We start from the raw sequence: 17,107 nt of genomic DNA, 5'->3' as shown, positions 1-17,107 counted from the left end.
ATTAGGCCAAATCGATTAGGTTCAATTTGTAACTAAATTGAGCAAATAATAAAATACTTTTTTATCATATTTTTATTTTTATAATAATGAATATTGATTGCTTGTTGTAAGCGAACCCCATCTGGTAAATAAATCATATAAATACGTACAAAATATTTAACAAATGTTAAATTTGAATCTTCCATTTAAGGCAATATAATAAATTTATAAAGCCAATTATTATAAATAACGTCAATTGAATATTTTTATTCTCCATTTCTTTAGACACACTTTTGTCGGTTGTGTAGTAACACACCTTTCGAAAACCACACACACACACACACAATCCAAATTCCACAAGCCTTATTAAATATATTGAGAATTGCTTATAAACTTTGTGCTCATTGAGACGCGGAAAACCCTGAGGGACTTGAAGATCTTTGCTATTTAGTTTGTGTACAGTTTTCTTTTCTTGTCTTTTTTTGGCATCCTCATGGGCAATTTTCCATTTGCAGAGGCAAGATAACTTTTGTTTGGTTTTCACTTGAGTTTTTCTTTACCTATTCAGCCACGTTTAGCCTCAGCTAAGTTTTCAATTTCATTATATTTGCTCATGCTGGTTGTTCCTTTTATTATTGTTGTTGTGGTTTGCTGTTATTGTTTGAGGTAAAGATTTATGTTTTGCGAGTATTTTCTGATATTATCAGCAAATATCAGGTATTTTTCAAGAGACTTGTAAGTTGTTTGGCATGATTTCTGACTTATTCGGCAGCGAAAAGTTTAGCTTGTCTGCCCTTTTAATTAACCAACTGCAAAATTTACGAAAGCTCTGACTGAAGTATCTTAAAGATACATCTGTTAAGTGCCTCAATTAAATCAAAACTAAAGGCCTAACTTCAACATTACATGCCATTTATTAAACGAAACACACCCTAGCCAACCACCTGCCCACATACACTCTCTCACATACACACACACACACACTCATACCCAGAGTTGAGTTGTGCCCGCAAAACCATAAAACAAAATCCCGAACAAAAGCTAATTAAGTTTATGTCACCGGAAATTTGTTTCACCTCAAAAACCTCGAATTGTGTTGAGTTTGGAGCAGAGATAAAATGCACGTGGTCCCCGCTTGGATGTCACACAGAGTGAAACCGAGACGAAGACTAGCATCAGCTGGGCGAGGAGTGTGGTGGAGGGGCAGCGGAACAATCGAGTGAGCTCGGAAAACTCTGAAAAACTTTTCTACTCGAACTTGTACACACTCATTGGCAATTAATCTGCTCTCCACCAGCTAAGACAAAGGTAATGCGCTGCGGGTGCTTCATCGCATGCCCCTATTACTCGTGCTCCTACTGTGTGTGTGTGTGTGTGTGTGTGTGTGTGTATGTGTCGGTGTGGGGGTGTGTCTGTTGCAATTTGGCTTGCATTTGAACAAAATTTGTTTGCCATTGTAGGCGACAATTTAATTTTCATGCGCAGCAGCGCGAGTGGCACTCAAAGTTGCCACAGGCTGCAAGCAGGAGGTGCGAGCTACGAGCTGCTAATGAATTGATTGGCTTAATTTGCAGCTGCTCAAGTTCAATGGGCATAACTTATTCGGGTGTCAACAAGAATTATTAGTTGGACCGCCAGCTAGTCCAAGAGATTGGCTTGCCAGCCGGCTGCCTCAGTTGATTAACGGCCCTTTGAGTGCCGGGGAGCAGCTTGGGCGACAGGCTTTATGGTATATTTTTATGGCCTTGCAAGCAACTTGGCAAAGTGCAACGCGGGCGGCAACTTATGGGCCATATAAACGATCCAAGGCAAACGATTGTTGGGACAACTTTTCGCACCTAGCCCCGCTGTCAGTTGCCCAATCACAGCTGCCGCCTAAAGTGTCTTTAAAGTGGGCGTGGCATACCAGAAGCACACTTGACGCTCTATTGAAGTCGGGGTCGTGTGACTGCTGTCAGCACTCGAGTGTGTACTTATGACGCGTTCTTTTCTTCTTTATTTTTTTTCGCGTTTCCACTTTTTTTCGGTCATAGTCGTTTTGGAACTTTGGCAACTTTTCTTTTGGGCGTGTTTGCACCTTGGCGGTTGTCGCCTGTCAACAACTCGAAATGTTTCCGTGCAATCGCTTTTTACAGCTTCCGAACAATTTGATTTGATTCCATTAAAAAAGTTGCTCTAGTGATTTCCTGTAAAAAGCAACCAACGTTAAGCTGCAGCTGCAGTATATGTGTATATGTATGCCCCAGTCCCGGCCCCAGCCGCTTGCTGCACGCGCCGCTGGGTTCCAAATAATTGTGACGTTGGCAGCGCTCTCAAGTGTTGCATACTTTTATGCGAGATCCTTAGAGTCATCGTTGACGTCGATGCATGTCATTTGCTGGCACTCTGACAAACTTTTGTGCGTGTATGTGTGTGTATGTGCGTGGGAGCTGATGTATTAGTTGCCCGCCATATTGAACGTCAGCGCGTAATGAAAACTTATAACTTTTGATGCGATGCAATTTCAATTGATGACACTTGACGACAACGGCAATTGCCGGCTTAATGCGGACAAATATGCCATCGAGCGAAAGGATGTTGCCAATGGCAAATAATCATGATGGAGCTGGGTAGTCTGGTAGAGCTTGTGATTGTCATAAAATGCTGTAGAGCGCAACTCTATGCATAAGTCGTTGTAATATGGGTTGACTTGTCAAGCTGACACTTGACCTTTAAGAAATTGCACAGTTGCTCTAAGCTGTTGCCTTTTTGCCTTAAGCACTTATAAAACAACAGCTATTCTGATTCTGGCTTTTATGCAAATCACAAATTGGATTAACAACATTTCTGGTATCCGAATCCGTTTTGGGTTGGGCCAAACTGTTAGTTATATTGTCATCATTCGTCTATGCAATTTACATTTGACATCCGCCCGTTTCAAATTGCGGCGAATTGCAATAAACATGTAATTCGTGTTAGACTATACGATTCCCTCTTACAATCAAATTTTTAAGTGCTGTATTATTGACATTGGAAATTTGAATAAATTAACTAGATTTTTTGACTTTGCATCCCCAACTTTCCCAGATTAAAACGGTTATAAAAAGAAATTCGGCTGTGAATGTTGATCAAGAAGGTAAATGCTCCTTCATCATATCTTCTCTGCTGCACACATTTGCCTAGCATTTGTATATCTCCTTTTCGTAGCCACTTGACACCTTGCTTGGTTACAGGGTATACAAATCTCTGGCAGCAGTTGCGACATTTTTCGGAGCAGCATATGAAAAGTTTGCGTTTGGCTTTGGCTCCCATGCTGCCGCATAAAATTTATGATGAATTTTCCCCTCGACGCATATTGCAGAACATTTTTGGGACCGTTACATGCCTATGCGTGCATGTGGGCAAGTGTTTGCGCGCGCGTGTGTGTGTATGTGTGTGTGTGTCGGGTGGAGGGTATTCCTCTACTCTGGGACTCGTTGCCATGAACTGCAACCACAGCTGAGCAGGGCAGCAGCTGTTCCAATGCGATGTCGCCCATATTTTGCTATTTTTCGGATTATGCGTGAAGTTCCATCATGCTTGCCGTTTATCCTTTGTCGTTGTTATTGTTGCTGTTGTCGGTTAGTCGGTTGTTTGACCACATGACGTCCTCGTTCCCAATGCTGCAAGTGTCCCAAGTCCGTTGATGAGTTGTACAATTGAAATTGTTTAAGTGCTTTTTATGGAATTTGGAATATGAATTGCGATGATAGCAGCACAGTACCGAGTTTGACGTTTATTGGACAACTAACCGACCCAACGATTCAAAATGAAATGTCATGCTAAATTTTACCACGATATTATGTCAGTTTTATATGCGTGCAACCAGATTAGAGCGCCTATATTAACTAATATAAAATTATATTTGTCTGCGATGAAATATATTTTAGTACCAGCGCAAAGCACACACGTTCTTTGGAATTAGTCCACTTAGTATTAGGTCATGAATCACATAAAAAGAATTGGCATCGATATGAGGGATAAATAAATATTTGGACACATAAACAAACTTTCAGATAAATCGCAATTTGGAACTGATTGGCATGTAAATATAGTTAGCCTAGCTGCTGTGGCTATAGAATTGTCAGGGTAATCATTGAAAGGCCCCGTTTTCAAAGAAATGGTGGCCACAGACTGTAATTGAGCGTGAACATATGATAAATAGATCTAATGGCCCATAATGGCATCACTTAAAGCGGCACTTTGTTGTAGGGAGGCAAATGGAAATTTTAATTTGGATAAGAATTTGGTAAGATGCCTTCAATGGGCTTAATGCCTGCGCTTTTGCAATTAGCCAAACAACAAAATGGCCAAGCAAATTGTCAAAGAGCAAGTGAAATTGTTTACAAACCAATTACAAGTGAGAGCTAGACAATGGCAACAGATTCTAGATTTGGGATTTCCAACTGGCTGACCTTTGGCCCCGGCCCTGCAGCTTTGACGGTGGCAGCTGCGACAGCAAAATTAAGCAGAGCGCCAAAAATTGCGTTATCTTAATGAGTTTAAATGTTAATCAGGCTGTGGGCGGGGAGTATGGGTACTGGGCGCTAAAACGGGGGCGGCATCTGCGAACGGACAATCGGAAGTGGCCCATGCCGCAGCGGAAATGGTGCAAAGTTTGTGGCAACTGTGTCACAGGTCGGTTCGAGGTCGTTGCGAGACGCTGCGGGCCCGAAAAACAACTTTTTGAACAACAAATTTTAGCTGGCAAAATAGCCGCGCCAACGAGTTGTAGCTGCCACAACGGAAGTTGAAGTCTGAGCGCCGCGGATACATATTAAATTAATAATTTGACCTCATCCAGCTGCAGCCCACTCAAGGCATAAGCCAAATTGCAAAACATCCGCTCGAGAAGATTTCTGTTTTCTGATTGTGGCAAGGACAATGCCAAAGCGTGCTCCGCATGACGGCAACGTTCCGGCCATGTTGCACTAATGTTTCGGCCAAAGCGTCTGGCGAGATAAACAATTAAAAACTTTCGCAATTTGCGGTAATTTCACTTCAACTAAGCGCCAGCAAGACCCACTTGCAATTATGATTATGTCATAATTAGAACAGCCAAGTGCTACTCGTACTTTCTTGCCAACTGAATAACCGACTGAACTGACTCAAAGACGGACTGACTAAAAGGCAGACTGACAGACTGACTGGTAGCTGTATTGACTTCGTTTTTACTGACCCTGCGAATCATAACATTGTTATCTAATTCTTGTTATCTCCTGTTGACCGATTGAGGTAAGCTCGAATCGCATTGCACACGTTTCTGTTGATTTTGCACACGTTGAACTCTCTCATGTACATATTGAAAATTCAAGTGAGTGCAAAAATATATCACTCGGCGTTTGCCGAGCAGCTACTATAAATATGTTCAATGGCATTCCTACAAAGCAGTAAATTGACATAGAATCTACGTGAAACACTTCACAGCTTTTAAAGAAAATTGGAAAATGGTTTGCAAGGGCTGTGGAACTAGTAAGTAAAGCACATAAATATGAATTTCTATTTCCATATTGATTTCTTTGAATTATTACCCCTTGCAGACTGCAAATGCACAGACACCAAGTGCGGTGACAACTGTTCCTGCAACCAGGACTGCAAATGTGTCTGCAAAACAGGCACCAAGGAACAATGCTGCAGCAGCAAGACCAAGGCAAAGTAAAGAGCAACCGTAAAAATGAAAGAAAAATTAAAACACCTATACTTGTCAAAATAAATGGATTAATAATATTTTAATCAATATTTACCGTGGAGTTTCACATTCATAAAATTATATAGAGCTATATATATCTTTAGAGTCAACAGTCTTTCTATTCTTTAAAAATATTTCGAGCTCGACGCTACGCATTGCATCCCACTTCCCGAACGACCCCCTATGAAGATGATTTTTGCGGAGATTGTTTTATAAATAAATATTCATCAACCATAATTCTACGTTTAATTAAAGAGCGCAGATTTTTCAAAGGTATTTCTTCTTATGTATACAATGTTGTGAAACCTGACACATGAGCGAAGCTCGAGAAGAGGACGGAAAAGAGATATAAAAAGGGTATATCTTGCAATGGCTTAATCAAACCAGAACAAGTTTTGCCATTTTTAGAAAGTTCGTATCTTGACAATCGAATTTAGGATTGTAATCCAAATTGACATCTAGATTATCAACTCTTAGTTATATTGTCTAAAGTGTCTAAGGGGTGGCAATTGTAAAAGCTAGACACACTAAATTGACACTGTAGGAAAATGGTATTGAAAAACTGTAGGCTTGTGAACTGGGCTTAACACATTCGCAGCGACATTTTTGTTCAAAGCTTAGCTTGTCATAATTTATCAAAATTCTAAAAATGTTTAACTTATCACTGCCCATGACAAGTGAAAATATTGCAATGGGTGGATGATACAACTAAGATAACTATATATTTGAGAAAAATTGGTTGCTTTCCAAAATAGTTATGCCTTGGAGCGAACTCTTCCTCAAAGGTTTTCACTTGAATAAAATATTTGAAATAAAATATGGTTTGCTTTTTTCATCTGATTTGTTTTTTTTTTCATCTGATTTGAATAAATAATCTCTGCTATTATCGAATATTCAAGAAATGTTTATGTGAGTAAAATCACAAAATTCGCATAACCTTAGAGGGACACGCTACTCTTCTCTAAAATATGTGTAATAATATTTCAAATTTAATTTGAAAGTGCAAATAGCGCATATTTCTTGTCTGTCGGACATACAGTATGTGGAGGTTTGTCTGAGTTGGTGGCTTGCAATGTCATATCTATTGTATAATAAGGTTCATTGAAATGCACAAAACATTGTTGCCGTTTTGTTTTTGCTGTAATTTCAGCTTATGCTGCCCCATTAGAGCAATGAAAAACAACATGCCCCACAAAATGATGACACTTGTAAGTGTGCAAAAGCAATTTGGCAATTTGAAGGAGGGCACTTTTTTTGCAGGGAGTAAGTATACGCCGCATTGGCCACAACAGTTGCTAGTTCACTGCCAGTCTAGGGTGAAGTGCTTAAACAATTAATTAACGCTGCTTGAGCTAAACATTTATGCAGGAAACAATGAGAAACGGCTAGACAAAAAGACGCCAGCACACACAAAATGTGAAGCTTGCCGCAATGTGATGCCCTCTTAAGCTGCAGTGGCAGTGGAGAGGAGACGGTAAGGGCACCTCTGGGTCTGGCTCATTATGAGCTGCAGCTACTTTAGCCACAACAATGAACGCGAAGCACTCCGCAACAGTTCCGCCGGGACAGTCTGTTGAGTTTTCTGTGTTGCCTCTTTAAATTGTCTACACATTTCTAATTAGCAGGCTCCATCAGCCACGCCACTCGGCAAACTACGATGGGTTCTCTCCGGCGTTTTGGGGCACTTAGTGCTGTCGTTAAGCTTATAGCATTTTGCAGTATTTGATTAGGCAGTGATTCCTAATCAATTAAGACTGATGGCTTATGGACTTCAGATGAGACAAGACGATTAAGCTTTGGTGTTTGCCTTGTTGACCAAGTGGCGAGCAAACTAGCCGCAAACATTTGCAACACTCTCCAACCAAGTTTACTGCACAACACTAACAGAAAGTTTGCAACACTTTTTTGGCTGCCCAACCCCACCCACACCATCCTTATACAGTTTAATGAGCATCCCTCTCATCCTCGCACAGTTTTACTTTACTTTGCGGCTGTTTGTTGTTGCTGTTGTTGTCTGGTTTATTGTTGTGGTACAGCTTTATTTTCTTGATGTTTCTGCTCCCGTTATTGTTGTTGTTGTTGTCTGTGGCACTCGTAACTTTGCCGCAAAATTGCTTGTTTCCGTTTCCGCCTTCTCGCCTTCTCGCCTCTCGACTGCCCTCGACCGACGCCCACTGATAGATGCCATTATGACCCACACTGGAGGCATACGATTTTCTTGTTGGCTGCCAGCAAAAGTGGGCACTGCCGACAATTAAAGCCAATTATGTTGAAATGTAATTGTTTTAAGCAGATTTTTTCCTCGGCTGCCATGGCTTCCGTCACTTAGCTTTTGACTTTCTGCCGCAATTTTTTGGGGGCACGCACTTTTCGAATTGTTTCTATTTTTTTTGTTTTGTTTTTAGCCGAGAATCGCTCGGGGCCTTGGGTGACATTTAAATCGACTAAAAGGCATTGCTAAAACGCAATTTGCAATGAGCCCGTTTAAATAAATTGTCACAATTGAGTTTAATTAAAAACTTTTTAATGTGTGTGTGTGCAAATAGAATTTCCATGACTGTGTCTGCCGTAAAAACAATTAACGCATCCACATTGTATGTATATATGTTCATATATGTATATATATATATATATATATATATGCATATATCTATTTATGTATGCGTGCAGTTTGGTGAATTCAACAATTTCATTTCAGTTGCAGAGCAAAAAAAAAAGAAACATAGAAAATAGTGCACAAAATTGTCCCAGAGGACGAATGTGAACAATAAAATTTATCGTTGTAGTTGCAATTGTTGTATTTGTGTCTGCGTCGCCCACAATGTCGACCAGGACTTTTATTGTTGAGCCACATAATTAATTGTCGTAGTTTTTGGGTGTTAAATAATTAGAAAACAAGTTTTCAAGCCATTAATCACATTGAAGGGTTGCTGCAGGCCACACAAAAAATAGAAAAAGAAATAACCTATGGACTGCTGTCCAATTTAATAGCTTGGGCTTTAAAGCAACCGACACATAAGCACACACTCGCACACACACACACACAGCCCACATTCACACACATCAACACCTTTGGTTGGCGCGGGGGGACTCAAATTGTGGCAGGCTGTTTGCCTGCTGCTGCATTAGTGAAGGTTGCCCCACACATGGCCCCTGGCCAGCTGTAAGTTGTTCCAAATCACAGAATAATCCCGTAATTTACATAAAATATAGTCGTAGGCCAAAGGGCAGGGTATAACGAGGCATCACACACAAGCCAACAAACACACACCCTCTGCTTAGTTGTGTGTCTATTTCATTTGCTGCTGCCGCAATTTGCCCCGCTCAAACATCATTATGTCATAAATTGCTGTTGAATCCTTGATCATTTATTAAATTTGTCCTCATTTTGACTGTGTGGGTGTGTGTTTGTGTGCCTGTGTGAGTGTGCTTTGAGGGGTAAGCAAGCAACATTAACAAGTCCGATTTGATATGCGCTGCGTGTGTTATACATAACAAGAGTTTTTACGACCTGACGAAAAGAAATGCTTGACATTATTAGGTGACCCTGTTAATTATTAGAGGATACTTTAAACTGGGCTAAGTTTATATTGCACTCTTCTAATGACTGATAGATATTTATATGGTAATGCGCTTAAAAATGCTGCTAATGAAACGTCAATTATGTGCGCCTCTTTGAGGCAACGCACGTGACCGACTTGTCAACGCTAGAGGCATATCCAATTTAACCCTCAAATGACTGTCATTATGACAGGACCTGCGGCAACAACAATGCCAACAACAATAACAATAACAACATCGTTGAGGGCAGCTCTCGTCGCTTTGCCACTGAGTTATTAGCGAATCGTGATTGGCATAAATCAGTACAGCACGAGAAAGGAAAGGGGAGACAAATGGTTGAATTGTGGGATGGGGGAGAGCTGACCTGGTGCATGCACCTGCCCGAACTTAACGCTACTTGGCGGTTCTTTACCGCTAAAATTTATGAGCGAAAATGTCACTCTGGACTCAGCTATTGGTCTTCCTCTGTCTATGTCTCTCTCTCTCTCTTTCTCTCTCTCTCTCTCTCGCCCTTTCTCCTTACGCCTCGAGGTTATACTCGCTCGACATTGTTAGCCTGAATAAAGTTTATATGCGAAAGTATTCGACTGGAAAATGCCCTGTGCAGGAGATGATTGTTTTAAATGAAAACAAAATAATTTACGTCTATGTGTTATTAATTTTTATTTTTGAGGACAGATATCACGCAAATAAATTTCCACAATCCCATAGCTTTAAAGTTTGACAAGGATCCAGTCCGTCCAGTTGGCATGGCTACCTTAACTTAACTGTTCACCTGGTCATGTAAAAATACGCTTGATATAATATCTGGTATCTGTATGCGCTTGATGCGCTTTTCAAGCATTTCATGTGTACAGGGTATTGCAATGCATAACTTAAGCACGCTTATATCTAGATAGATGTCGTTTATGTGGCATTCATGCTGAAAAGGAAAGCATATTGATTTGCTGCTGGCATTTACATAACCGAAATGATATTTTGGAAGCCGCTTTGGCGCATTGCAGACATCCATGAGAGCGTCTCGCTTTACATGCCATTAGAGCCAGAGCTGCAGTTTCGGGCTTGAGATCATTATGCAAATCCATTGTGATAGCGGCTAAGCATCTGCTTACCAGTCCAAATAAAATATATATGTAAAGACCTGTTAAACATTTACCCATATCCTGAGCATTACAATTAACAAACAATGGCATATCAATCGCATTATACTTGGCCCATTCGGGTTGCATTGTGCTTAACTCGGTGAGTCGCCTTGTTGCACAAAGGATTTAATTAGTTTTTCTTTCATCTGCCCGGTTGCGCAGAGTAATTGCTTTTAACACTTTGGCTGACTGAAGCGCAGCACTGGCCAAAAATGAAGCATTTTAATGGAAATGGAATTAGGAACATGGTGAATGGTGAATGGTGAATGGCGAATGACGAGCGAGTCCAAGTGGCGTTCATGTCATGCATGGCTCCTCTAATGAAATACTTCGTGTCGTGCGCCTGTTCACATTATTAACAGCTTCCGAACTTTTGAATTTACGAATTAAGCGCGAGAAAGAGAAAAAACGCGCGTTAAAACAGCAGCACACACACACATACACACATGCACAACTATACACATAAAGGAACATACAAACAGCAGTAAAGATGTGAAAAGTGTATTAGTTTTCAGCGCAGTTGCAAGAATCGCAGCACAAAGGCAGCGCTGGAAAAGTATTTAATTTAAATTGTGGCTCAAAGGAAAATTTTTGTCCTGGTAATGGCCACATAAGTAACTGCCATATAGAGCAACATTCCGAGTCGCCAAGTCAAAGTCAGAGTCGGAGCTTGTGCAACAGCAACGTTTATTTATTTGTTATTTGTGAATGTGGTTGTGGGGCCAAGCCCCCTGGCATGACTTGACTCGTGTGTCCATGGCAATAAGCATGAAGCCAATTTATGCGTTGCTTTGCATTTTTTGTGACTGCGAAAACTTTTTATTGGCAATAGAATTTGCATATAAAAATATATTAAATAAGTGCTTTATAAGCTCAAAATTGTCGGATGATAGTTTTTAAGGTTGATTTAAACCGAATTGATCATCATTGAAATTTTAATCGGTTTAGTTTTGACAAATTTATGGTATTTTTAATGTTGTGATGTAAGATTGGTATATGTGTGAGATATAGAAGTAATCAATTTTGGCTGAATATCACTTTTAAATCATACTTTTATTTGAAATATTGTGGATTGTAAGCAATTAAAAGAAAGGGCTTTTCATTCATCAAACCTTAATACAACAGCTATCTTTTGCACATTGAAAGTTTAATACCCTTGTTGACATGGCCTGAAGATGTATGAATATCTTATTAGAATATGTGCACATCGATTTTACCAATAGAGCAGTTTGATATAGTAGTCCGATCTTGATAATATTTGACTCATATAAGTATAAGAAGCGTAGTGTTACTAATAATAAAATATAACAAATTCGTTTGTTTAAGTTATCTTGAAAAATAAAAACATTTTTTATGGAGGAACTTAATTTTCAGCTGATGATTGTTGCATAACATTGTGGTCCGATCCGACCAAAACTGTATCTATTACTGCCTGTAATGGAAAAATCTAACTATGCTAAGTTTCATGGCTCTAGTTTTGCATAGATACTGGCAGACGAACATGATTATATCGACTCGAATGATTATATTGATTAATGCGTTACACATTTCCTGACAATATTTGAATACTCTCCGCAAGTCTATATTCATTTCAGACGCAGCTTGTGAGAACATTTAAATTCCCTAAATATGGGAATTGAGCATATTTAAAGGAGAACTAAATATGAATTCCAATCGAGTTTCAAGGCTGACCTTAAAAGCCAGCTGATGCCTGTGTTGACTTTAACCTTTGTAACTAGCTGAGCAATGGCCATAAATAAAAGCATATGAATAGCAATATATGATATACGTTTTGCCTCACAGTAGTACGTCAGTTAACTTATTTGTATATTTTATTTTCTTGTTGTGTGTTGTTGTTGTGCTTGCTTGATTCGTTTGTGTTGGCTTTTTGCTTTGTTGTGTGCAGCTTTTAAGAGTTAATAAATCCTTTTAACTTATACCATATTTCAATGGCCTTGCTTCTGTTGTTGCAGCTGCTGGCTGGCATTTGGCATTTGGCTTGAACTGAGAGAAGCGCTGGCAACCATATGGATATCCTGTGCCGGCAACGCGCATCGCGTATCGCCCGCAAAAAGGTCGAGCTCGACGGGAAGCCAACCGAATGAAGGCAATTCCATTTATTGAACAGCATTATTCAAATGTGTGCACAGCCTGCTCCCAGAGCTTTTCTTCTCTGACAACGGAAATATTATTAAGTTGTATTGTGCACTTGATTTGTTGTGTTGTGCAGTCAAATTTGTTGAGCATTTGTCGGCTTGATTCGAACGACTCAAGACAGCATCATTCATTATAGTTAGTTGCCATTTTACGTGACTCTCCATTAAAGAATCTATTTATTTCAATTCGTTGGCCAACAACTTGGGCAGTTACCTCTGCCTCGGCCCATCTATTAACTGGTCGTTGTCATCTATTTAGGCCTGCAAGGAAATGCGTTATTCTAGAATTTTTGATTTGTTGTGGCAGCGAACATTTATATTCGTTTATGTATGTGTGTATTTCGTCGTGCGGCCTTTTAACAATTCATTTTTTATGAAGCTCGCAGCTGACTTACACTAAGCCCAGTCGCAGCCCCAATTCCATAGACAGGCGCTGGCCCACTTGGCGCTCTTTTGTTTGCCTGCTCCATGTATTTTTATTATTTATTATCCGTTTTAAATCCCAGCTAAAGATCATTATACACATCAGTGCGTCCGATTGTGAGAATCGCAGCTATCCTGATTTCTGATTTCTTGTTTTCGACGTTTGCGCCTCCCACACAGCAAAACTCTAGCCCCAACCCTCACACTAAGCCCCACTCCAACCCTCATCCAAAACAAGAGCACAAAGCTTGCCGTATTCTGTGTAGGTTGTCTGAGCAGCGGGCCGCCTGCAGATTTTGGAAGAGGAGCGAGCTCCAAGCCGGAGCCGGCATGGAAAACGATTTAACTGAAAATTGAGGTTGAACTTAATCATAAATCAATGCTAATGATGCCAAAATGCTAGAAAATTTCCCAGGCATGCCATTTCGAGTGGATATCACTTGCCGCTCGAGTCGAGGATTTGCAGTGCTGGCATTTGCCAAGCGGCTGCCCTTTGCACCAGCCCCACCGACCATCCCCCAGGCCATCTAGCGCCAAATTTGCAGATGTCTGCTGTCATTTATTACAATAGCTTTGACTTTTGTTAGTATGTTGTCGTTGTTGGCCTTTCGCGCGCTGACTTGACTTGACTATTGGATTTTTACTTGGCTTTACTTGCTCCGATCGGGAGGCAGTTGTTCTTGTGATTAAATATATTATATATATGTTGAAGAGGTGTAATGTTTGCTTAAAGCTTGCGTAAAACATGAGTCTAAGAGTATATGCAACTACATAAAAGAGGTAGCTGGATATGTTGGAAAGACGGGAGCAAGAGGCGTCTTCAGTTCCACTTGAACACTGCTTTAAATTTGCAAAGTCCCATGGGTCATTGTAGAGAAATGGAGATTCTCATAAATAAAGTAGCTGCTCTTTTAGAATATTCACTAATAAATGCTTTTATGAGTGGAAATATGTATTATTTGGTTACCCGGTTTTGTTTTACTTTATATATAAGACTGCTTGTCCTTACTGACTGACTGACTAACTTATTGACTGACTGATTGTCGATCAACGCACAGACTAAACTTTAAGAGCTAGGAAGCTAAAGAAGAAGTATGAAACTTTGCTCAAATTCATTTGAGGGTTGTTTCACACTCTTTGAAAAATCCATTCCTCCTTGGTGAAAATGGGAGTCAAAGATTTGGTGGGTGGCCTTTCGCCTTCAAATTCACATCCATGGATATGGATTGAAAAATCTGAGCTCCTTCGGTGGAAAGTGCATTTAAAAGATATTTTTTGTGAATTAAAAGTTGTGTTGATTTGCATCAAACTTATTTTCAAAGCTACTTCTCTATGAATATAATGAATACGTGCTTCAGCGATTTGGGAAAATCAGTTAGTTTGTTTACCGTCCGCTCAGTTTCAAAATCATTCTCAAAGCTTTTTAAGAACATTGATTTTATACATAAGTGCCACGGGCAAGGCCGGGCTAGTATAATATAATTTTAGTATACTTCCAGCTTTTAGCTATAAAAGCAATATAATTAATAAATAAAAATAAATAAATAATTAATATATATTAATTACGTTAGGGACTGCATTGTGCTCAATTAAAGTGGCTGATTTCAGTTGTTACATAATTATTCTATCAAACAACGAATGAGCAAAAAATATACTGCATATTTTCAACAGCATCAACTTTGGGCCACAAATATGTGAGGTTTTAATGAAAATTCCAAAAAAAAAATTTTAAAAAAGACATTTCAATATGATATTAATAACTGTGTTAGCAAATTAAAAGCTGAGTTATGTTAACAATCAAATGCACATCGATTCGGTTAAACAGTTAACGGAAGTATCGCAAATACCTGTGAGGTATGAATACAAATAACAAACAAAAAAAAACAATTTAATTATTCTATTTGAATAAAATGTATTAAATGTAAATAGTTCGAGCCGTACGAAATGCAGGTTTGTGTATTGAATTGAAATAAATGTGTGAGGGAACCGAAACACCCACGGATGCTCACTTATAAGTATGTAATATGTGTGTGTGCCTTGGTGTGTGCGTATCTATAGCATAATATATGTGCTGCTGCTGGGCGCTCGGGCAGTTGGCTCGGAACCTCATCACGGCGAAGCGAGCAAGATTTAGCAATAGAAAATTGAGTTAGCCAGCAACAACAAAAAACAACCACAATAACAACAACAACAACAAAAGTAACGCACAGTAAATGTTTAAGTATGCAGAGGTGAGCACTGAAGGTGCGTCGAATTTGTGGAAATTGCCTTTTTACGAGCATATTAGCATGCGTGTAAGTGTGTGCATGTGGGTGTGCGTATTAGCGTATTTGCATTTGCGCTAATGTGGGTGCATGTGCGTGTGCGTGTATCTATATGTATGTGTTGGCCACAGCATTGGCGTCTGTCTTATGGCTAATGTGTCCCCAATGAATGCCTACGGTACCAAGGACGACCCTCGAACGGTCGCTGGCGCTTTCATGTGTTCTGCGTGTGGTGTGTTGTGTATTGTGTGTTGTGCGGCAGATAAATCAATTTACTTTCATTTTATTTGTGTGCATAAATTTGTGCCTGCGTGTGTGCGTGCTGGTGTGTCGGAGAGTGTGTGCGGGCAAATAAGTAATAAACAAAGTGACGCCGACGTCGCGACGACGCATCCGGCAAAGGCGTCTGAAATGATTTCATAAAGCGCGTGCCGCCCATAATTCTCTTTCGCGCGCTTTCCCTTCCTCTCATTTTATTGGTTCTTGTTTTTATACTCTGTATAAGAAAAATATTGTTGCCCAATATATGTGTAACTGACAAGAGAAGAATGGTTTGGTCCTTATTGAGCTTCTACCCTTATAAAAAATTCTAAAAGATTGTACTTTTCCCTCCAACCTGTCCAAATCTCTTATATCTATGTCTAATAGACTATAGGAGTTATTTGTATATAGTTATTTTTACGTCTATCAAGTTATTTTTATATTTTTCCAAAATGAAGAGAAAAGTAAATGCTTTAAATTGCATATCAATATTCCGCTCTGATTGCTGGGTATCTTCCGGTCGCGCATTTGTGTCTGGCTTCCTTAAAGCTAACTCTGCTGACACCCAGCACACATTTAATGAAATTTCAATTTAGATGCGCCCGCAGCAATGCTTCAGCTTTATATATTTGTATATTTGTACATACACAACATATATTTGGCTTGGGTACTCTTTTTGTTGTTGCTGTTATTTGCATACGAGAGTATTTGCACATAATTATTCAATTTGCGAGTATTCAAACTGGCAGCTCGGGCAGCAGTTGGCGAATGCCTTTGTTTCATTTTTATATGTCAAGCCAGATTTAGCTGACGATTTGTTGTATGGCAGCTGCCCCGTGCCGCTCCATGGAAAGTAGGCAACGCTTTTGTGCACCTGCATGTCTGCCACTGAATAATGACAACAGCTAGAAAAACATTTTCCAATTCATTGAATTTTACAGTTGCCACCGCCGATATCCCTGTTGCCATTGCCATTGTTGTTGTTGCCGCTGTTGCCTGGTGTTGATATAGCTTTGCGTTCTGTTTTTGTGCCCCGCTGCTCTTTGAAGCCTTGGCCTCAATTGGATAAGAATGGCAGCCCATCCACACGCTGCCACATTTGCTCGCATAGTCACGTGCCACGAGTGTGTGCGTGGGAGAGGCGTCAACAAATGTCTATACACGATTTGTCAAGTTGTCAAAAAATGCTCCAGCACAGTGGGCCAAGTGGCCCATCTTTGGCCATATGCCGTCGTTGCCTCACTGTAGACCTCGATTGCTGATTTGTTCGGGCGTAAAAATGAAATTAGATTGACATGTGATATATATGTATATAACTCCAAGCGAGTCGAGTGATTTTCCCGACCGACGACTGTCAGCTGCCACTTCAAATCTGCGGCAGTCTGTCACAGCCGCACCTCGGGGACTACCTCCTGCCCCATGCGCCGCCTGCTTACTTGAGGCACACTACGATTCGCGAGCCTGTGCATCAATATCGCAGCAACGCTTGACATGTTTTCGATTTCCCAGCAACACAAGAATTTCTCAGATAGAGATAAAATAACACAACACTAAGGCGATAAGTGTGCTAAAACACGAGAAACAATTTACAATTGACATGTAAATAAGTACATT

The 17,107-nt window shown here is 40.0% G+C and overlaps 1 protein-coding gene across 1 annotated transcript; it reads left to right on the top strand.

Moving 5' to 3' along the window:
- The first annotated feature begins 5,401 nt into the window (after positions 1-5,401).
- Positions 5,402-5,755, top strand: LOC115772048 (metallothionein-3). Its single transcript, XM_030717988.1, has 2 exons — positions 5,402-5,469; positions 5,538-5,755. The coding sequence occupies exons 1-2, from the start codon at positions 5,445-5,447 to the stop codon at positions 5,654-5,656; spliced, it is 144 nt and encodes a 47-aa protein (XP_030573848.1). The 5' UTR covers positions 5,402-5,444; the 3' UTR covers positions 5,657-5,755.
- Positions 5,756-17,107: the final 11,352 nt, after the last annotated feature.

The sequence above is a fragment of the Drosophila novamexicana genome, unplaced genomic scaffold (genome assembly GCF_003285875.2).
Source record: "Drosophila novamexicana strain 15010-1031.04,08,12 unplaced genomic scaffold, DnovRS2.1 tig00000108-arrow-pilon, whole genome shotgun sequence".
Lineage (NCBI taxonomy): Eukaryota > Metazoa > Arthropoda > Insecta > Diptera > Drosophilidae > Drosophila > Drosophila novamexicana.
This window is presented reverse-complemented; position numbering and strand designations above follow the sequence as displayed.

Coding starts and splice junctions, on each gene's coding strand:
- LOC115772048 (XM_030717988.1), top strand. CDS start 5,445: ATGGTTTGCAAGGGCTGTGGAACTA. Junction 5,470..5,537: donor TTGCAAGGGCTGTGGAACTA/GTAAGTAAAGCA, acceptor TACCCCTTGCAG/ACTGCAAATGCACAGACACC.